At 40.7% G+C, this 15,900-nt stretch overlaps 1 protein-coding gene across 4 annotated transcripts in view; it reads left to right on the forward strand.

Moving 5' to 3' along the window:
• NR1H4 (nuclear receptor subfamily 1 group H member 4) overlaps positions 1-15,900 on the forward strand; it is a 49,542-nt gene that overhangs the window by 15,979 nt on the left and 17,663 nt on the right. For 2 of the 4 annotated variants that reach the window (XM_008705715.1, XM_008705718.1), the window contains exons 2-3: positions 366-731; positions 13,869-14,021. In XM_008705715.1, coding sequence (XP_008703937.1) covers positions 366-731; positions 13,869-14,021 — 519 coding nt within the window. The remainder of the gene's footprint in view (positions 1-365; positions 732-13,868; positions 14,022-15,900) is intronic. The other 2 variants (XM_008705717.1, XM_008705719.1) reach the window with 1 other exon arrangement.

Raw genomic sequence — 15,900 nt, forward strand, 5'->3', positions numbered from 1 at the left:
TGTTGCAGTTTAAATTTAAATTTAATTGTTGATAAAGGTGAGTGCATTTTTGTATGTTTATAAAACACTTTGCGTTTGTATTTCTAAAAACTGCCCATTCATATCCTTTATCTTTTTTTTCCCATGAGGTTGTAATTTTTCTTATTGGTTTGCAAGCACTCTTTACCTATCCACAGTATGAGTCTTTGGTCTGTCCTTTATGTTGCAGATAGTTTTCTGAGCTTGTAATTCACCATTAAATTCTTTTTAAAGGGTTTTGTTTTTTGTTTTTTGTTTTTTTGGCTGTAAAAAAGTTGTCATTTCTTATATCGTTAGATTTTGATCTTTTCTTAGACATTAATTCCAGTTTTGTTACTCTTGTTCAGGTGTCCTAACAGAGCAAGCAGCAGGACCTTTGGGACAGAATCTAGAAGTGGAACCATACCCACAATACAGCAATGTTCCTTTTCCGCAAGTTCAACCACAGATTTCCTCGTCATCCTATTACTCCAACCTGGGCTTCTACCCCCAGCAGCCTGAGGAGTGGTATTCTCCTGGAGTGTATGAACTCAGGCGAATGCCAGCGGAGACTCTCTACCAGGGACAGATTGAGGTAGCAGACATTCCTGTAACGAAAAAGGCCCGAACGGGTGCGTCAGCAGGGAGAATAAAAGGGGATGAACTGTGTGTTGTCTGTGGAGACAGAGCATCTGGGTACCATTACAATGCGCTGACCTGTGAGGGGTGCAAAGGTAAGCATCTCTGGTTGGCCATTTTCTCCTTGAGGTTTTACCGTATTGGTTGTTGACATCCCTCAGACTGGATTCTTCCCTTTTCCCAGATAACTTCTCATTTTCTCTTCCTCCACTCCTACCTGCTATAAATCTCTAGGAAAACCCTTTTAGTGTATTTCGCTTATATAGAAGTAAACCGTTGCCTATTTACAACCTCACATATGGTTAAAAAAAATTTATGGATTATGGGTTTTTTGTTTGTTTTGGGGAGAGAGAAAGCGATCGGGGGGAAGGGTAAAGAGAGAGTTAGAGAGGGAGAGAGAGATAGAACCCCAAGCAAGCTCCACGCCCAGCACAGAGCCTGACGTGGTTCTTGATCCCACAACCCTGAGATCATGACCTGAGTCAAAATTAAGAATCCGGCACCATCCAGGCACCCCTGTTGTTTTTTAAAAGAAGGAGGAACTGTTGAACTCATCTCTTTTAAAACTGAGATCGAGGAGAATAAGACTTTATTATGTGATGTATTTATTATACCTCAGTAGTAAACTTATTAGTTCTAATACTTCATTCCCATTTTACAGATGAAAAAAGTGCAACACAGGAGGTTAATGAACTTACTCAAGCTAATTAGGGGTAGAGCTTCAAATCTACAGCTTATAGTCTAACTCCAGAGCCTCAGGGGTTAACCACCAGACTACCCTGTCTTTTAATCCTTGCCTACTGAGTGATCATTCTACTCTTTGAGCTATTTGCTCCAGGCTAATATTGACCAAACCAATGGACAAAGTATTGGTATTGTCTGGGCCAAGGGAATAAATCCCTGAAGTCAGTAATCTGGTCCCGCTCACCTCCTTACAGGTGAACATTTGGTGAAACCTGGTCCTCCTGAAAAGAATCTGGGACATCTGGGGTGACTGGAGTGAAACCAGTGTGTCTAGGACAACCCCCAAAAGCATTAACTNTAAAGGATATAGAAGGAAGCCAGAGATGGGAGGGGCTTAGGAAAGTGCAGGATCATCAGACACAAGGGAACAGAAAAGTGCTCAAGAGAGAACCATCCTTGGGGGTAATTCAGGAAGGAAAAGCTGGATGTGGGTATAAATATAATTTTTAAGAGCAGAGAAAGGAGGAGCTTTTTCATTGATTCTGACTTGAGACTTTGCCCCCATGGTGGAAGCAAAAGGACCAGAGTGCAGGGAGAAGTTGAGATGGAGCCAGCAAGAGCCTGTGTTCCACATCAGGGGTTGGCAGTGTTTTTTTCTGTGAGGAGTAAATATTTCAGGCTTTGCACCGTACCGGTTTCTGTTGTGATTACTCAACTCTGCAAACACACCCACATCAAGAAGGGGCAGAGCCGTGGCTTTATTTAACCTACAAAAATAGGCAAGGAAATTAAAAAAACAAAACAAAACAACAACAACAACAAAAACAGGCAGTCGGCTGAATATGGCCCATAGGCCTAGCTGTAGTTTGCTGACCGTGTCCTAGACCAATGAGTCTGGAGGGTGAGTGTGAGAATTAACTGGAAGCTGGGTAGCGAGAGAGTACAACACTCAGGGCATGGGTATGAGACACGTAAACTCATTTTGTGTAGCTGGACTGGATTGTGTAGCTGGACTGAATTCATGGAAACTCTATTTCATTCAATTCAGGATTATTCGGCTCACCCCTGCCCCCCCAAAAAACACTCCACCTTTCTCTGGGGTTTTGTCTCAATTTCACGGGTATGCAGTGTCACGCAGGGGTTGGGCGCTGCGGGTGGAGCTCTGTTAACACAGTGCAGCATCTGCTGGGCATTATTCTCTCTGGTCTTCAGTGGCCAGTGGGAAGGGTCTCTGAGGCTTCTTCTGGGGCCTTGAGCGCACTTCTCCTTCCTGTCTGGCCTGCCTGCTGTCCCGCGGCTCAGGTGGGTGGGTTCCTGATGTTTCTCCAGTGTGGTGCTGGCCTGCCTGGCTGCCCAGAGAGACCGTTTCATCTGCTCTTATGCCGCCCTGAGGGCAGGCAACCCCAGGTGTCTCTCCAGGTGTCTCCAGGAAAGGACACAAGAACTCTTCTGTCCTGGGATTCCCGAATGATGTGAAGATTCTATCATCTTTCAATCCATGTGTCCCAGGGTGCAGTCTGGGCATGAAGGAGGGAAGGACAGAGCTCAGCGCCTTCTCATGCACTTAACACGTCTTGGCTCTTTTCACTTTCTCTTTATTTGTCTATCTCCCCCAACTTGGGGAAATTTAGTGTCTGGGATCTTGAGGCTTAGGCTTTGGTGACTAAAAAGCCAATAATCAGCTCCTTTGTGCTTTGTATATGTTCTCTTGAGGAAACAAATGAAAATTACCCTAGCTTAGTGAATAGGGAGAAGGTTCAGAGCACAGGGTAGAGTACAAGGGAAAGAACCGGTACCCAATGCCAGGCAGGCCTAACAGCTTAGCCAACTTGGTCCCCCATCCACACCCCTTGGATATCTGTGCTTACCAGATTCAAAATGAATCTTAACTCTGTAGCTTTCCGTCAAAGGAAGTGTGCGGACTTTGGGGTTTCACAGGCATGCATTGAATCTAGACTGTCATTCTTGGCTGAGTAAGCATGTCACTTAATATACTGGGCAGAGTTCAGTGAAATAAAACAGAAACCAAAATTTCAAGCAGTTAGGAATTAATACAAGAGAAGTTGGAAGGGCGGAGGAGCAGGTTTGATGCTGAGTCTCCAAGAAGATGCTCGGGGTCACACCCCAGAGGTGGGCTTCCAGGGAGCTGCTACAGTCAAGAAGATGGGGAAACAGGAAGCTAACACAGAGCTGTTGGCTCCAGAAGGACGCCACCTTAGCTGCCACCTAGGCATGGGAAAGTTGCCTCCACCATAATTACTGGCTCTAAAGCAATGGCTGCCAGCTAAATCTAATAGACACATGAGGGATGCCCTGTGTCTTGCCTTTCGATGCCCTTGAAGCTAGCACCTGGAAACCAAGATGCTGCCACAGCACAATTCCAGAGCCCTGCTTGCCGGCAGAAACAACAGTCTCACAAGGTTATTGTCTTGCAGAGCCTAAATCATATCCACAATGTTAGCTGCAAGGGAGTCTGGGAAAGATTGTGTCCAATTCTCCTGCCTTTACAATAGAGAACATACACTAGAGTAGAAATAGGTGCCATGGGTATCCAGCCAGCCAATTCTTAGTTTAAGTATTATTTTGCTTCTCTGAGCCCCCACACTACAAAAAAAGGTAATATCTATTTCACAGGGTCTTTGTAGAATTAACTTAATTTTATATGTAAAGGTCCTGGCAGCTCTCTTGCTTTAGGATCTCACTGTGGGTCTGTCAGACCTGTGATACTTACACACAGACATACAGACACACAGACACACAGACACACACACACACACGAAAAATTTTTAAAACTTAAAAACAAAACAAAGATCATGGTTAGACATCCTGATTTCATTGGTCTCATATCTGTTTCTGTTAGAAATATTTTAATTTTAATGAATGTTTTATTGTCGACATTTATGGCATCAATCAGAGAAATTTCAATACATTTTTAAAAGTAATAATTGTAAGAACACAAGCATAACGCACTGACAGCGACTGCCGTTTGCTCGGCACCAGATTACACCAAGAGCTTTCTTTTCTCTCGCTTTTCAGCGGGGCATATGAAAATGTGTTCAAGTGTGGATGAATTTTGATTCAAACTTCAAGCTTCAACTAACAAAACTGATCTGCATCTGACTGGAAATTTCAAATGGCCACATTTCCAAACAGGTCAATGTCAGTCACATCCATCTCCAGGCTGGGAGAGCCTTCACCTATCAACAAGAGAATGGTAGAATTCTTAAAAGGCATTTTATGAGTAAATGGGTGACCTCTTGTCCTTTTGAACATATTCTGACTTAGTTCTGAAGTCTTAGAAAAGACTCCATAGTTGTTGAAACTATTCTGGTTTGTAGAGTACATGCAGAATGTTTCCAATGGGCCCTTTGTTTATGGGTCAGGGCTGAGGTGCCCTGACTCCCACAGAAACTTCCTCAAATCCTATTTGATTTTGAGGTCTGATTTTATAATATCTGATAATGATCCTACTGAATTCTATCGGTCAAATTATCTTACAGTGGGATGCAAGGGGGTAAGGCTTAAACTATTTCACTGCATTGGAAGCCTCTTGTAATAAGTGTTATAAAAATCACAAGAGGAATCAGATTCTGATGACAGACAACCCAGATTTCAACACCCCCTTCCCCCACCGCTGATTCTCTTCCCAGATGTTTCAAGTTACTGAATATGCCTGGGCTTCAGACTTTTCTCCTATAACATGACGATAGTAATAAAGATGAGGAGGAATGATGGTGATGCTGCTGATAGATAAGATATATCTAACGATTATTATGTGTAGGCTTTATCTGGGACTTTACCCATAATAACTCATTTAATCTTCAGGACCACCCTTTGAGGTAGGTACCTAGGGTTTAGTGGGAGGATTAAACAAGATAATGTGTGTAAAGCAATTAACACAGTACTTGCGTATGGTGAACCGTCAAAAAATGTCCATTATTATTCCTATTATCATTGAATAGTTGTGAAGAAAAAAATGAGACATTGTTTTTGAAACATCTAGCTCTATGCCTGGCACACTTGAATGCTCAATAAGCATTATTATTGCTGCTTTGTTGGTGAATTCTTATTATTTTATTGTTGTTATTCTTCTGTTCATCCAGCCTCCCAAACTTTGATCCTACGCAGTCTTCAAAACTCTCTCTCTTCCTATTAATTAAGTAAGCCTCCAGCTCCTGAGAGTTTGAGTTCATTAATTCAGTTCTTTATCCAGCAACTATTATTAGGTACCAGCCATATGCCAGGCACTATTCTAAGCCTAGGAGATGCAGTGGTGAACAAAACAGACAAAATTCCAGCTCTCTTAGTCACCATTTTAAAGCAAAGCAGGGAAACAGTTTATATAACTGACCTAAAATAGACAAAAAGGGAAAACAGTAAGACCAAAAAAAAAAAAAAAAGATTAAAAAATATAGAAGCAATGAAATGGTATTAAAAAGAACATACAGAAAAATTAAATGGTAAAAGGATGATTTCCAGTGGGTAAAAACTGAAATTTCAAAGAAATATATAGCAACGAGGCAAGACAAACCTAAGACAGTAAAAATTACATTTAAACAAGAAAAAATGTTTAAACTAAATATATAAGCAATATGTAAATATGAAAGTAGTGACTAAAAACCCTCTAGTTTGCCTAAGCCTCCAGTTCCTGGGAGTTTGCCCACCTGGGAGTCTGAATGGCTCTTAAAGATGTGCAAAATCAAGCTCACACAGAGCATCTTTACCCCTCCCCTCATTTTCCCAGTCTAAAAGCATTGACGTCCACCTCCATCATCTTTGAGATGACCCAGTATAACCCTTTCGATGAGCGGTTGAAAACAAAGCCCTATGTGAGAATTATCGCTTTTTAGAGATGGACAACTTTAGCTTTTGTTTTATCAAGTGAATATAGAAAAATGGCTACCCTCTTGGGATGGGAAAGAAAAGCAAAAAAAATAAAGGGGGGTGGGGTGGGAAGAAAAGGATAACCCTCCAAAAAAAAACCAGTAGGAAAAAGAACAAAGCATACATGAATCACTCAATAAATTATCCTTTCATATTAGCATTGCTAAAGTTATTGAAAAAATACACATTCATGGACTCAAACAATTGGGGAAGGTAATGACTCTCTGTTATGGGCAGAGCAATTCCTGCCATAGACTGTTTATTTCATTTATCCTTACAATGGCTCCAGTAGATGGTATTATCATCTCCCTTTTGCAAATAAAGATACCAACACGCAGAAAATTGTCCAGGTCTCACAGCTATGAAAGAGTGGAGTAGAATTGTTGTCAAATCGTCAGGACTCCTGAGATATACTTTATTCTCTGTGCTGTCTTTCCTTGTATCCTTCTGTCGATGACTTTCCAAAGACAGCATTAAAGCATATGCAAGGAAAATGAGTGTTTTAAAAGTTGGTTCTGTGTTTAGGGAAAAAACACACCAACAAAGAGAAAAACAAACAAAATCTAGGTGATGGGAATCCAAACCCATTGGTTGTTTGACAGAATGATCTCCTGGTGTTCTCTACCAACATACTTTACAAAAGCAGGAGACAACTAAAAATTATTGAACAATACTCACGTGTGTACAAAATAGACCATCTTTTTAATAACTAAGTAGGGTTGTCAGCCCCTTTCACACATAGAAATGACAACCACTAGTCATATCACTTTTAAAAATAAAGAATGAGGCATCTAAGTATCTTCATTTCTAATTGTGATACATATGAGCATTAGAATATATAATTAAAGAATTGCCTTTGTGGGAACTTACCTTGCAATGTCTTATACTTTGACCCTGAACCTTGTATTAATAAGTTAAGGTGAAAGTAGGAATAGACTGAGAGTTGCCTCCCAGGCAAACTCACACAAACGCAATTCTCTAGTGACTTTAGAAAGGAGAATGGTTTTGTTAAGTAGCCTCTAAGATTCCCTGTTCACCCCTCTGAGATGCTCTTTGTGTTTGTGCAGCCTGCTTTTAGATCTGGAGGAAGGACAAGATGTGTGGTTGGATAGAATGTTTTGGTCCTTATCTTCTAGGCATGGGGACTCCCCATTCCTGCTGGGCATTGCCTTTCCACTCTGGTTTATATTTATTGCTTAAGACTACATGCAAATACACTGTTCTCCATGGCTTAGATGGACGGCAAACTTTTTGTAAAGGGCCAGATAGTTAATATTTTAGGTTTTGTAGCTATTAGGGTCTCTGTCACAACTATTTGACTGCCACTGTAGTGTGAAAACAGACGTGCATGTAAATGAATGAGTGTGGCTGTGTTCCAATAAAACTTTATTTAAGGACACTAAAATGTGAATGTCATACAACTTTTACATACCACAAAATAATTACCCATTGACTTTTTTTCACTCACTAAACATGTAAAAACCACTCTTAGGTTGCAGATCATGCAGAAATAAGCAGCAGAGGGTAGAATTTGCCCTGCATGTTGTAGTTAGCCAACTCCTGGCTTAGCACAGTGCTTCCGCTGAATGAATACTTGTAGACTGTCAGCATCTTGTATCTGAACTTGGAGTTTCCTCCATTGCTCCTAATCCTGCATTCTCTGCACCTGTTTTGGGCAATGTTTTTCATAAGTTTACTCTGTTTCCTAATTTCCAGAGTTTCATCAACATTTCTGATACACTGAAGGATTTGTATTCTAACTCTTAGAGACTATGCTGTTTCCATGAACTTTTCTCTTATTTTGTGGTATTTTTTGACAGAAGGGAGTGTAGAAGCTCGATGAATGCCCTTTGACTACTAAATTGTTTGTAGATTTGTCTACTTTGAAAGGATGTTAGCCAACTTCCCAAAATAGTTCAAAGTCAGTTCTTTTAAAATGTATTTAAGAAAAAAAAATCAATAGGGATTATAGTTGGTAAAAGGGTTGGAAAAGTCAGGTGAAATTTTTTTTGTCTGTCTGTGGCTCTCCAGTAGGTTAAAGAGGGGGAAAACTCAAAATTATTAGCAGGCACTAAATAGTCAATAATAATTTTCATCAGAAGTAACAACTGGTGTTGGTGAGAAATGTGGAGAAAATGGGACCCTCTTGCGCTGTTGGTGGGAATGCAAACTGGTGCAGCCACTGTGGAAAACAGTATGGAGGTTCCTCAAAAAGTTGAAAATAGAACTACCCTGTGATTCAGTAATTGCACTACTGGGTATTTACCTAAAGAATACTAAAACGGTAATTCAAAGGGATACATGCACCCCTATGTTTATAGTAGCATTATTTATAATAGTCAAGAGATGGAAGCAGCCCAAATGTCCATTGGTAGATGAATGGATAAAGAAGATGCAGTATACATATACAATGGAATATTACTCAGCTATAAAAAGAATGAAATCTTGCCATTTGCACGACATGGCTGGAGCTAGAGAGTATTATGCTAAGCAAAATAAGTCAGAGAAAGACAAATACCATATGATTTCACTCATATGTGGAATTTAGGAAACAAAACAAATGATCAAAGGGAAAAGAGAGAGAGGGAGAGATAGATAAATAGAGAAACCAAGAAATAGACTCATAGGGAACAAACTGGTGGTCACCAGAGGGAAAGTGGTTGGGGGGATGCGTGAAATAGGGGATGGGGATTAGGGAGTGGACTTAAGATGAGCACCAGGTGTTGTATGGAAGTGTTGAATCACTCACTATATTGTACACCTGAAACTAATATAACACTTGTGTTAACTAATTCTAATTAAAGTGAAAGTTTAAAAAAATAATAATTTCCATCAACTTCATCTCAGAAGTTTGAGGGTTGCTTTTCCGAAAATATTAGTCTGAAACGGCTTCTGCCAGGTGATCAGGAGTCTGTAATTAAGTTCTGAAAAGATTAATGTCTACAGACAATGTTTAACAATGTAAGCTCCTTACTAGAAGGACAGCCTAATGTACTGATTAAGAGCATAGAGTTTGGGGGGCGCCTGGGTGGCGCAGTCGTTAAGCGTCTTCCTTCGGCTCAGGGCGTGATCCCGGCGTTCTGGGATCGAGCCCCACATCAGGCTCCTCTGCTGGGAGGCTGCTTCTTCCTCTCCCACTCCCCCTGCCTGTGTTCCCTCTCTCGCTGGCTGTCTCTCTCTCTGTCAAATAAATAAAATAAAATCTTAAAAAAAATAAAAAAGAACATAGAGTTTGGAACTGAGCCTATCAGGGTTCAAATCAAAGCTCCACCATTTATTATCTGTGAGACCTTGAGCAAAATGTTTCATCTCTGTGTAACTCAGTCTCCTTAGCTGTAAGAGGGAGATAATAATAGAATCTACTTCATAGGATTGATATGAATATTAAATGAATCACCATATGCAAAGTACTTAGTGCCTGATACAAAGTAAGTTCTTTTTAAGTGGGTGGTGGAGTCCTTTTTATTTGACAATGTGTTGAGATAGACCTAAAGTCTGACTCTATTGAGGTTATAAAGAGTTATTCAGCTCTGTGCATTCGTCGCTGTTTAAAAAGTATGGAGACCCCGAAAGTTTTTTTTTTTTTTTTTTAGGATTAATTTATTTATTTATTTGAGAGAGAGAGAGAGAGCAAGCAGGGGAGGGCCAGAGGAAGAGGGAGAAAATCTCAAGTGGACTCCCTGCTGAGCACGGAGCCTGACACCGGGCTTGATCTGAGAACCCTGAGATCATGACCTGAGCAGAAATCAAGAGTCTGATGCTTAACCCACTGAGCCACACAGGCATCCCAAGACCCTGAAAATTTTTAAACAACCAATATTTTATTGATTTAAAATTAATGGGTAGTTACTGTCAGTCACTGGAGTCTGATGTGTGCACGTGCATGTATCCTTGTATGTGCATGTGTGTGCACACACACGTATGTATATATGCATTGAGAGTAGGGTAAGATATGTGAGTTATATCTGTACAAAGAAGCAGAGAAACAGGATGTGTAATATTCTGCATATTTGAAGGATCCATTTTCCTATCCTATAGGCATTCTCCTGCCACCACAGGAATTCCCCTAGTGCTACACCTTCCTCAGATGGCAATGCCAGCCCTCGTCTACTCATCTTTCATTACGGGGGAGTCTCTGTTGCTCAGTGAATTTCCTTTCCATTCATTTTCAAATGACTTTTCTGAGCATTGTTGAATATGCACAAGATAGAGGCCGAGCTAGGTGTATGGATAGATTTGCATAAGTTTAGATACAGTATCCGTACCCACATTTAAGTGATATAATGATAATATTGTGTTGCCATCTCAGAGTGAAAGCTAATTAATTCAGCTATTGAGATGATAATGATTTCTTTCTCAGTTAGTACCAGAGTTTAAAAGAAAAAAAAAACCCAGCAGAATTGTCCTAGCACTGTTCCTTTGATTCATCTTGGAATAAGGAGGTTTATTTCTGTTAACTATTGAGCTATCAGTCTCTACGATGGTTTTGAATGGAGTCATTCGTGGGAGGGGCTGAATATTCATGTGAAGATTGACTCAGGTTGACTAAGAAACATCACTGAGCTCATTGATTTCGTACAAGAAAAAAAACTAACTTCCTTCCTTCCTTCCTTCCTTCCTTCCTTCCTTCCTTCCTTCCTTTCTTTCTTCCTTTTTCTTTCTTCCCTCCTCCCTCCCTCCCTTCCTTCCTTCTTCCCTTCCTTCCTTCTTCCCTTCCTTCCTTTTCTTGCCTAGAGACTCTTTCAAAATGCATGCTTTGGTATTTGCATTCCCAGTATCAGTGTTGATCTGAAGCACAGTCTTTTTTTAGACTTTGTGTGGTTGGATTTGACATTTAGGAAAATGTAAGATCTTTCCTACTGAAGGTATACCAGCTGACAGATTCACAAGCAACTCTATGACTTTTTAAACCTTGCTCTCTCTAACTTTTTCTTCAGCCTCCGTTTTTATGTTGAGTTAGTTACCAAGTCCTGAGTTCCCCTGTTTCTTCCTCCCTCTTCTCACCATCCAGTTCAGGCAAAAATCACCTCTTGGCTGTTCCACTTTTTTTCACCTTGCACCAAGGATTCTTCCCAAGATGCAGGTTAGGTCACACCCTCTTCTGCCAAAACCCTCTAACGACTTCTCTCTGCATGGTAAAAACTCAACAGCTTTTGCCTCATGTTAAAGGTCATTAAACGTATTCTGTCCCACCACATGCCCTTACCCACCTTCCACTAATTCTCCCTATACTCTACCCTCCCACCAAAATAGATCATCTACCCTTCCTTGGCATTTCCATAACTTTCTCACTTCCTGGAATGTCCTTCCTCCCTCACAGTCCATGTTTCAAAACCCTACTTATTCTCTAATGCCTGGCTAAATTCTACTTCCTTTATGAAGTTCTCTCTGATTTCCCCTACTCAGAATTAATCAGGGCCATTCCTAGCCATATAATGCCTTTTCCTCAAGACACTCAATTTTTAGCTTTTGGGACATTCTCATATTATACTTATTTTACTAGAACAATTTTTATTGCCTTCTGGAAAAACTGTCATAACAAATGTGCAAATCTCCAGGTCTGTGATGAAATTGCTGAGTTTGAATCCTCATAATCCACTTATTAACCATATGATCATGGCCAGGATGCTCAATCTCTGTGTCTCTCTTCCACATCTATAATACGGGGACTATAATACTATCTTCATCCTAAAATTGTTATGAAGGTTAAACAACTAAATGCAGGTGAATTGGTTAGAACAACAGCCAGTGAGCATTTAATAAATGTTGGTTATTATTCCAACAGGCTGTTAAAATAGGAAGGGACTCTTGCTGTCTCAATTTCAACATTCATGAAGACACTAGTTGCTATATCCAAAGTGAGCACATCTTGCAGTGGGTAGTTAAGAAATAGTTAAAACCTCACCTACTTTGAGGGCATGAAGCGGTCAGGAGTTGGAAATTCTAGAGTAGTCTTTAAAGATTTTGGAGCATGTGACCAGTGTGCTATAAATCCCATATCCCCATTGCAAAGGGGCAGGGGTGTGGGATGCAGGTATCTTCCATGGGGACTACCACTGAAAGTATGGTAATTTTGTGAGGATTAGGAAAATGTGTCCCCATCCCAGGTGTAATCTATACACTAGGGAGGCCCTGCTGCCCCAAACCCAATGAAAGGGTCTTCAGGATCACTTGAGGAGATTTATATGTATCCCTACAGCTGAGGGACACAGGAGACTGGCATCGGACTTGCACCTGAGAAGCTGAGAGGGCAAGAGGTATGGTAGCTGTTTATGGAAAAATGGGAGAGATTTCTCCTCCCCACGATTTTCTGGACCAGAGAAAGCAGGCACAGGGTTATCTTAAGCTCATGACAAGAAGGCCACATGGAGGGACTTCAGAGTAAAGAGGATGGTGGTGAATTGCCAAATTCCTGGATGCAAAAGAAGGGGGTACAAGTCATGGGCTAGAATAGAGATGTATCTGCCCCCATCAAGGAATTGCAAAGGAACAAATCCCAGTGATGGGCATTCTCTAAAGAACCCAACCCAAAAGAGAAAGAGTCAATTTCAGAAACTTGCTGGGCACAAGCCAGCTTCTAACAGTACAGGCAACTTAGCACTTTCCGGTTACTTCTTCCCCTTGCCTCCCACAATCCTTTCCTTATTCACCACTTCACCTTGACTCTGGAAGTGTCAGAAATCACAGTTAGCCAGGTGGAGGAGAAAGAGTGGAAGTGGCAAGTGGGGAAAAAGAGAAAGAAAGGCCATTGTGTTTCCTTCCTGCCTGAGGCTTAACTGTAGCAGGCTTCTGCTGTGGCTACACCCTCTCAGGGGAGGTGTTTGCTTTTAAATCAAGGTTGACATTTGTATTATTACACTAGGCTGGGCATATCGAGTACTGAATTGAAACCTTCAATGTGACCTCTCCCAGTCCGCCTGGTAAATAGCAACTCGTTTTGCAAGGCTTGGCTCAACACTTACTTCCGAGTCTGATCTCTTCACCCAGAACTGACCGGTTCCCTGCTTCCCCTGCTCAGCCTAGCCCAGCCCAGGAACACTTAATTCCACTTGTTCGGTTGTTTGCATGGCTTTGCCCTCAACCAGGCTATAAACACTAAGAGGGCAGGGACGACTTACCCGCCTCTGTACCTCCGTTGCCGACAGCTCCCTGGCACGCAGTTGTCTCCCAATAAAGATATAAGGAAAGTAACCTATCTTAAAAAACAAAGTAAGGAGGCCCCTAGGTGGTGCAATGGGTTAAGTGACGGACTCTTGGTTTCAGCTCAGGTCATGATCTCAGGGTCCTGAGACCGAGCCCCAGCTAGGCTCTGAGTTCAGCAGGGAGTCTGCTTGAGATTCTCTCTCCTTCTCCTTCTGTCCCTCCTACTGCTCTTTCTCTCAAACAAACAAATAAATCTTTAACCACCCCCTGCAAAAGTTAATGTTTTTCTTAAGAGAGGCTATAAGTCAAACGTGTCTTTATCTTTGACAGAGAAATTGAACAGAACAGCCTTCTGGATGACGCAGTGAGGTTGAAAGTACCTTTGTCACCTGTACACTCAAGGATGGTCTGGGTGCTCTCCAGGGGCTCTTGAGACAATGCTCCGGCATCACTTAATTCTAATGTGTTTTTCTGAGTAGCAGTTGTTAGCCCTTTTACTCCTTTCTGTGTTTCTTCCACAGGTTTCTTCAGGAGAAGCATTACCAAAAATGCCGTGTACAAGTGTAAAAATGGGGGCAACTGTGTGATGGACATGTACATGCGAAGAAAGTGCCAAGAGTGTCGCCTAAGGAAATGCAGAGAGATGGGAATGTTGGCTGAATGTATGTATACAGGTATTCACATCAAGCAATTAAATTCCACTAAAAATCTCTTAAGGAGGCAGATGGCAGGTAACTCGTCTGATTAGAATGGTACTTCACATACTAAAAAAGGGATTTACTAAGCCATCGAAGTTCTTGAAAAGGGTAATGAACTACTGCAATTGTCCAAAGTGTCAGCAAAAGAGCATTTTATTCCCCTGAAAGAAGTAGCTTTTGTTGTTCATTGTTGCAAGGAATCATATGTGGAGTGGCATTAATCTACAGTGAAAATAACACATTTTAATAAGCTACCAAGAATGACAACAGCCTAAAAATTTTCTCCAAATTTGATTTAATATCTTTCTTATTATTTAATTTGCATAAAAATTCACAGTTGTGGGAAAGATTAAGAATGTTTTATAAGGTATAACTGCCTCTGAATTGTCTAAATAGAGTTTTAAACCAAGTCATTTTATTAGAAGTCCTTCTTCTCTTAGTGCAGCTTTGAACCAATTTGTATAGGTTTACACAGGAAATTAACTACTGTGGGTTTTAATATAATTTGGCCCTCTGATCTGATAAAGAGACACTGTATTAACTGCTGGTTTTGTGAGGAACCCAATCTTCATCAATTTGGAATGCATGCTAGTATATAACATATTAATTTTTCATTCTGCAAATTCTACAGACCACTCAGATTTTGAGATATGTCCTATTCCTCCTCAAAACACAAATGACAAACAAATGTCACCAAGGGGATGATAACATTCAGGGAGGGAATGCCACATGGAATAAAAGCCTTTGGAAGGTGACTCCAATTCTATTGTTCCCACACTGTACGGGCGACTGGGATGGACCCAGAGAAATAATGTGTGCAGGAGGGGGAAAAATAGGTCAGTGTAAATAATCCAGCTCTGGGTGGATGAAAGTTTTATGGTCGGTGATCACTATCTCCTCTTAGCATATGAAACAAGAGACTGCAGTAGGGACTACTGCTGGAATCCAATCTTGCAATGGAAACTGTTACTTTGATGGGGGCGGGGGTTTCGTGTTGCTCATCACTTAAATATGAACTACTTCCAATGGGAGCACTGAGGACATTTTCCATGATTCCACCTACAAGAGTCTATACTACTGTTAATGCAAAGTTGTCAGGGAACAGAGCAGAGGTTTCGTGTGATCTTATAAAATAAATTCCCTGGACAAAGAAATTCCTGGAACTTAGTTTCTTTAACACTGAGAGAATAAGGATGTTAAATGGGAATATGGAAGATTGTTCTGCATTATTTTTATAGCTTGTTTAAGTGTAAATGAATGATATTATATGACTCTTCAAAAGGAAATTTCAAAGTCCCTTTGAGTTATTTTCATCTCTATGTTCTCAATAATATATACAGTTCTGAAAATTAAGGAGATTTAGAATTTTCCCTAAAGGAGGTTGACATTTGTTTTGCTCAGCATGTGTTTACTTATGTGTTTAATGTGAAATTGAATATACTTTTTATGATACAGTTATGTAAACATGGATGAGAAATCATATTAACACTATGTTGTGAAACAGTAGCTTTCAGGGTCCCCTAGACCAGGAATGGGGAGAGTGTCATTCACTTTTTTATTGACTGAATACCTTGCATTTGTACAATGCTTTGGTATTGCAAATTCTTTACACAAAGTACATTTAAAAAAAAAAAAGACCCAGTTATACTTAATCTATACAAAATTCTTTGAGGTAGATATTTTTCCTATTTTATAAATGGAGAAACTGAGACTCACAGAGGGATAAATTTCTTGTTCAAGGCCGAGCCTCAAAATTCAGAAGGGCTAGAATTAGCTCTGTGCCAAATTGTGTAGATGGGAGCCAGCCACACCTCAGCTGCCTCACGACCACAGGCCCATTCGGACTCTGGGGTGA

Source organism: Ursus maritimus, unplaced genomic scaffold (assembly GCF_017311325.1).
Source record: "Ursus maritimus isolate PB19 unplaced genomic scaffold, ASM1731132v1 scaffold_21, whole genome shotgun sequence".
Lineage (NCBI taxonomy): Eukaryota > Metazoa > Chordata > Mammalia > Carnivora > Ursidae > Ursus > Ursus maritimus.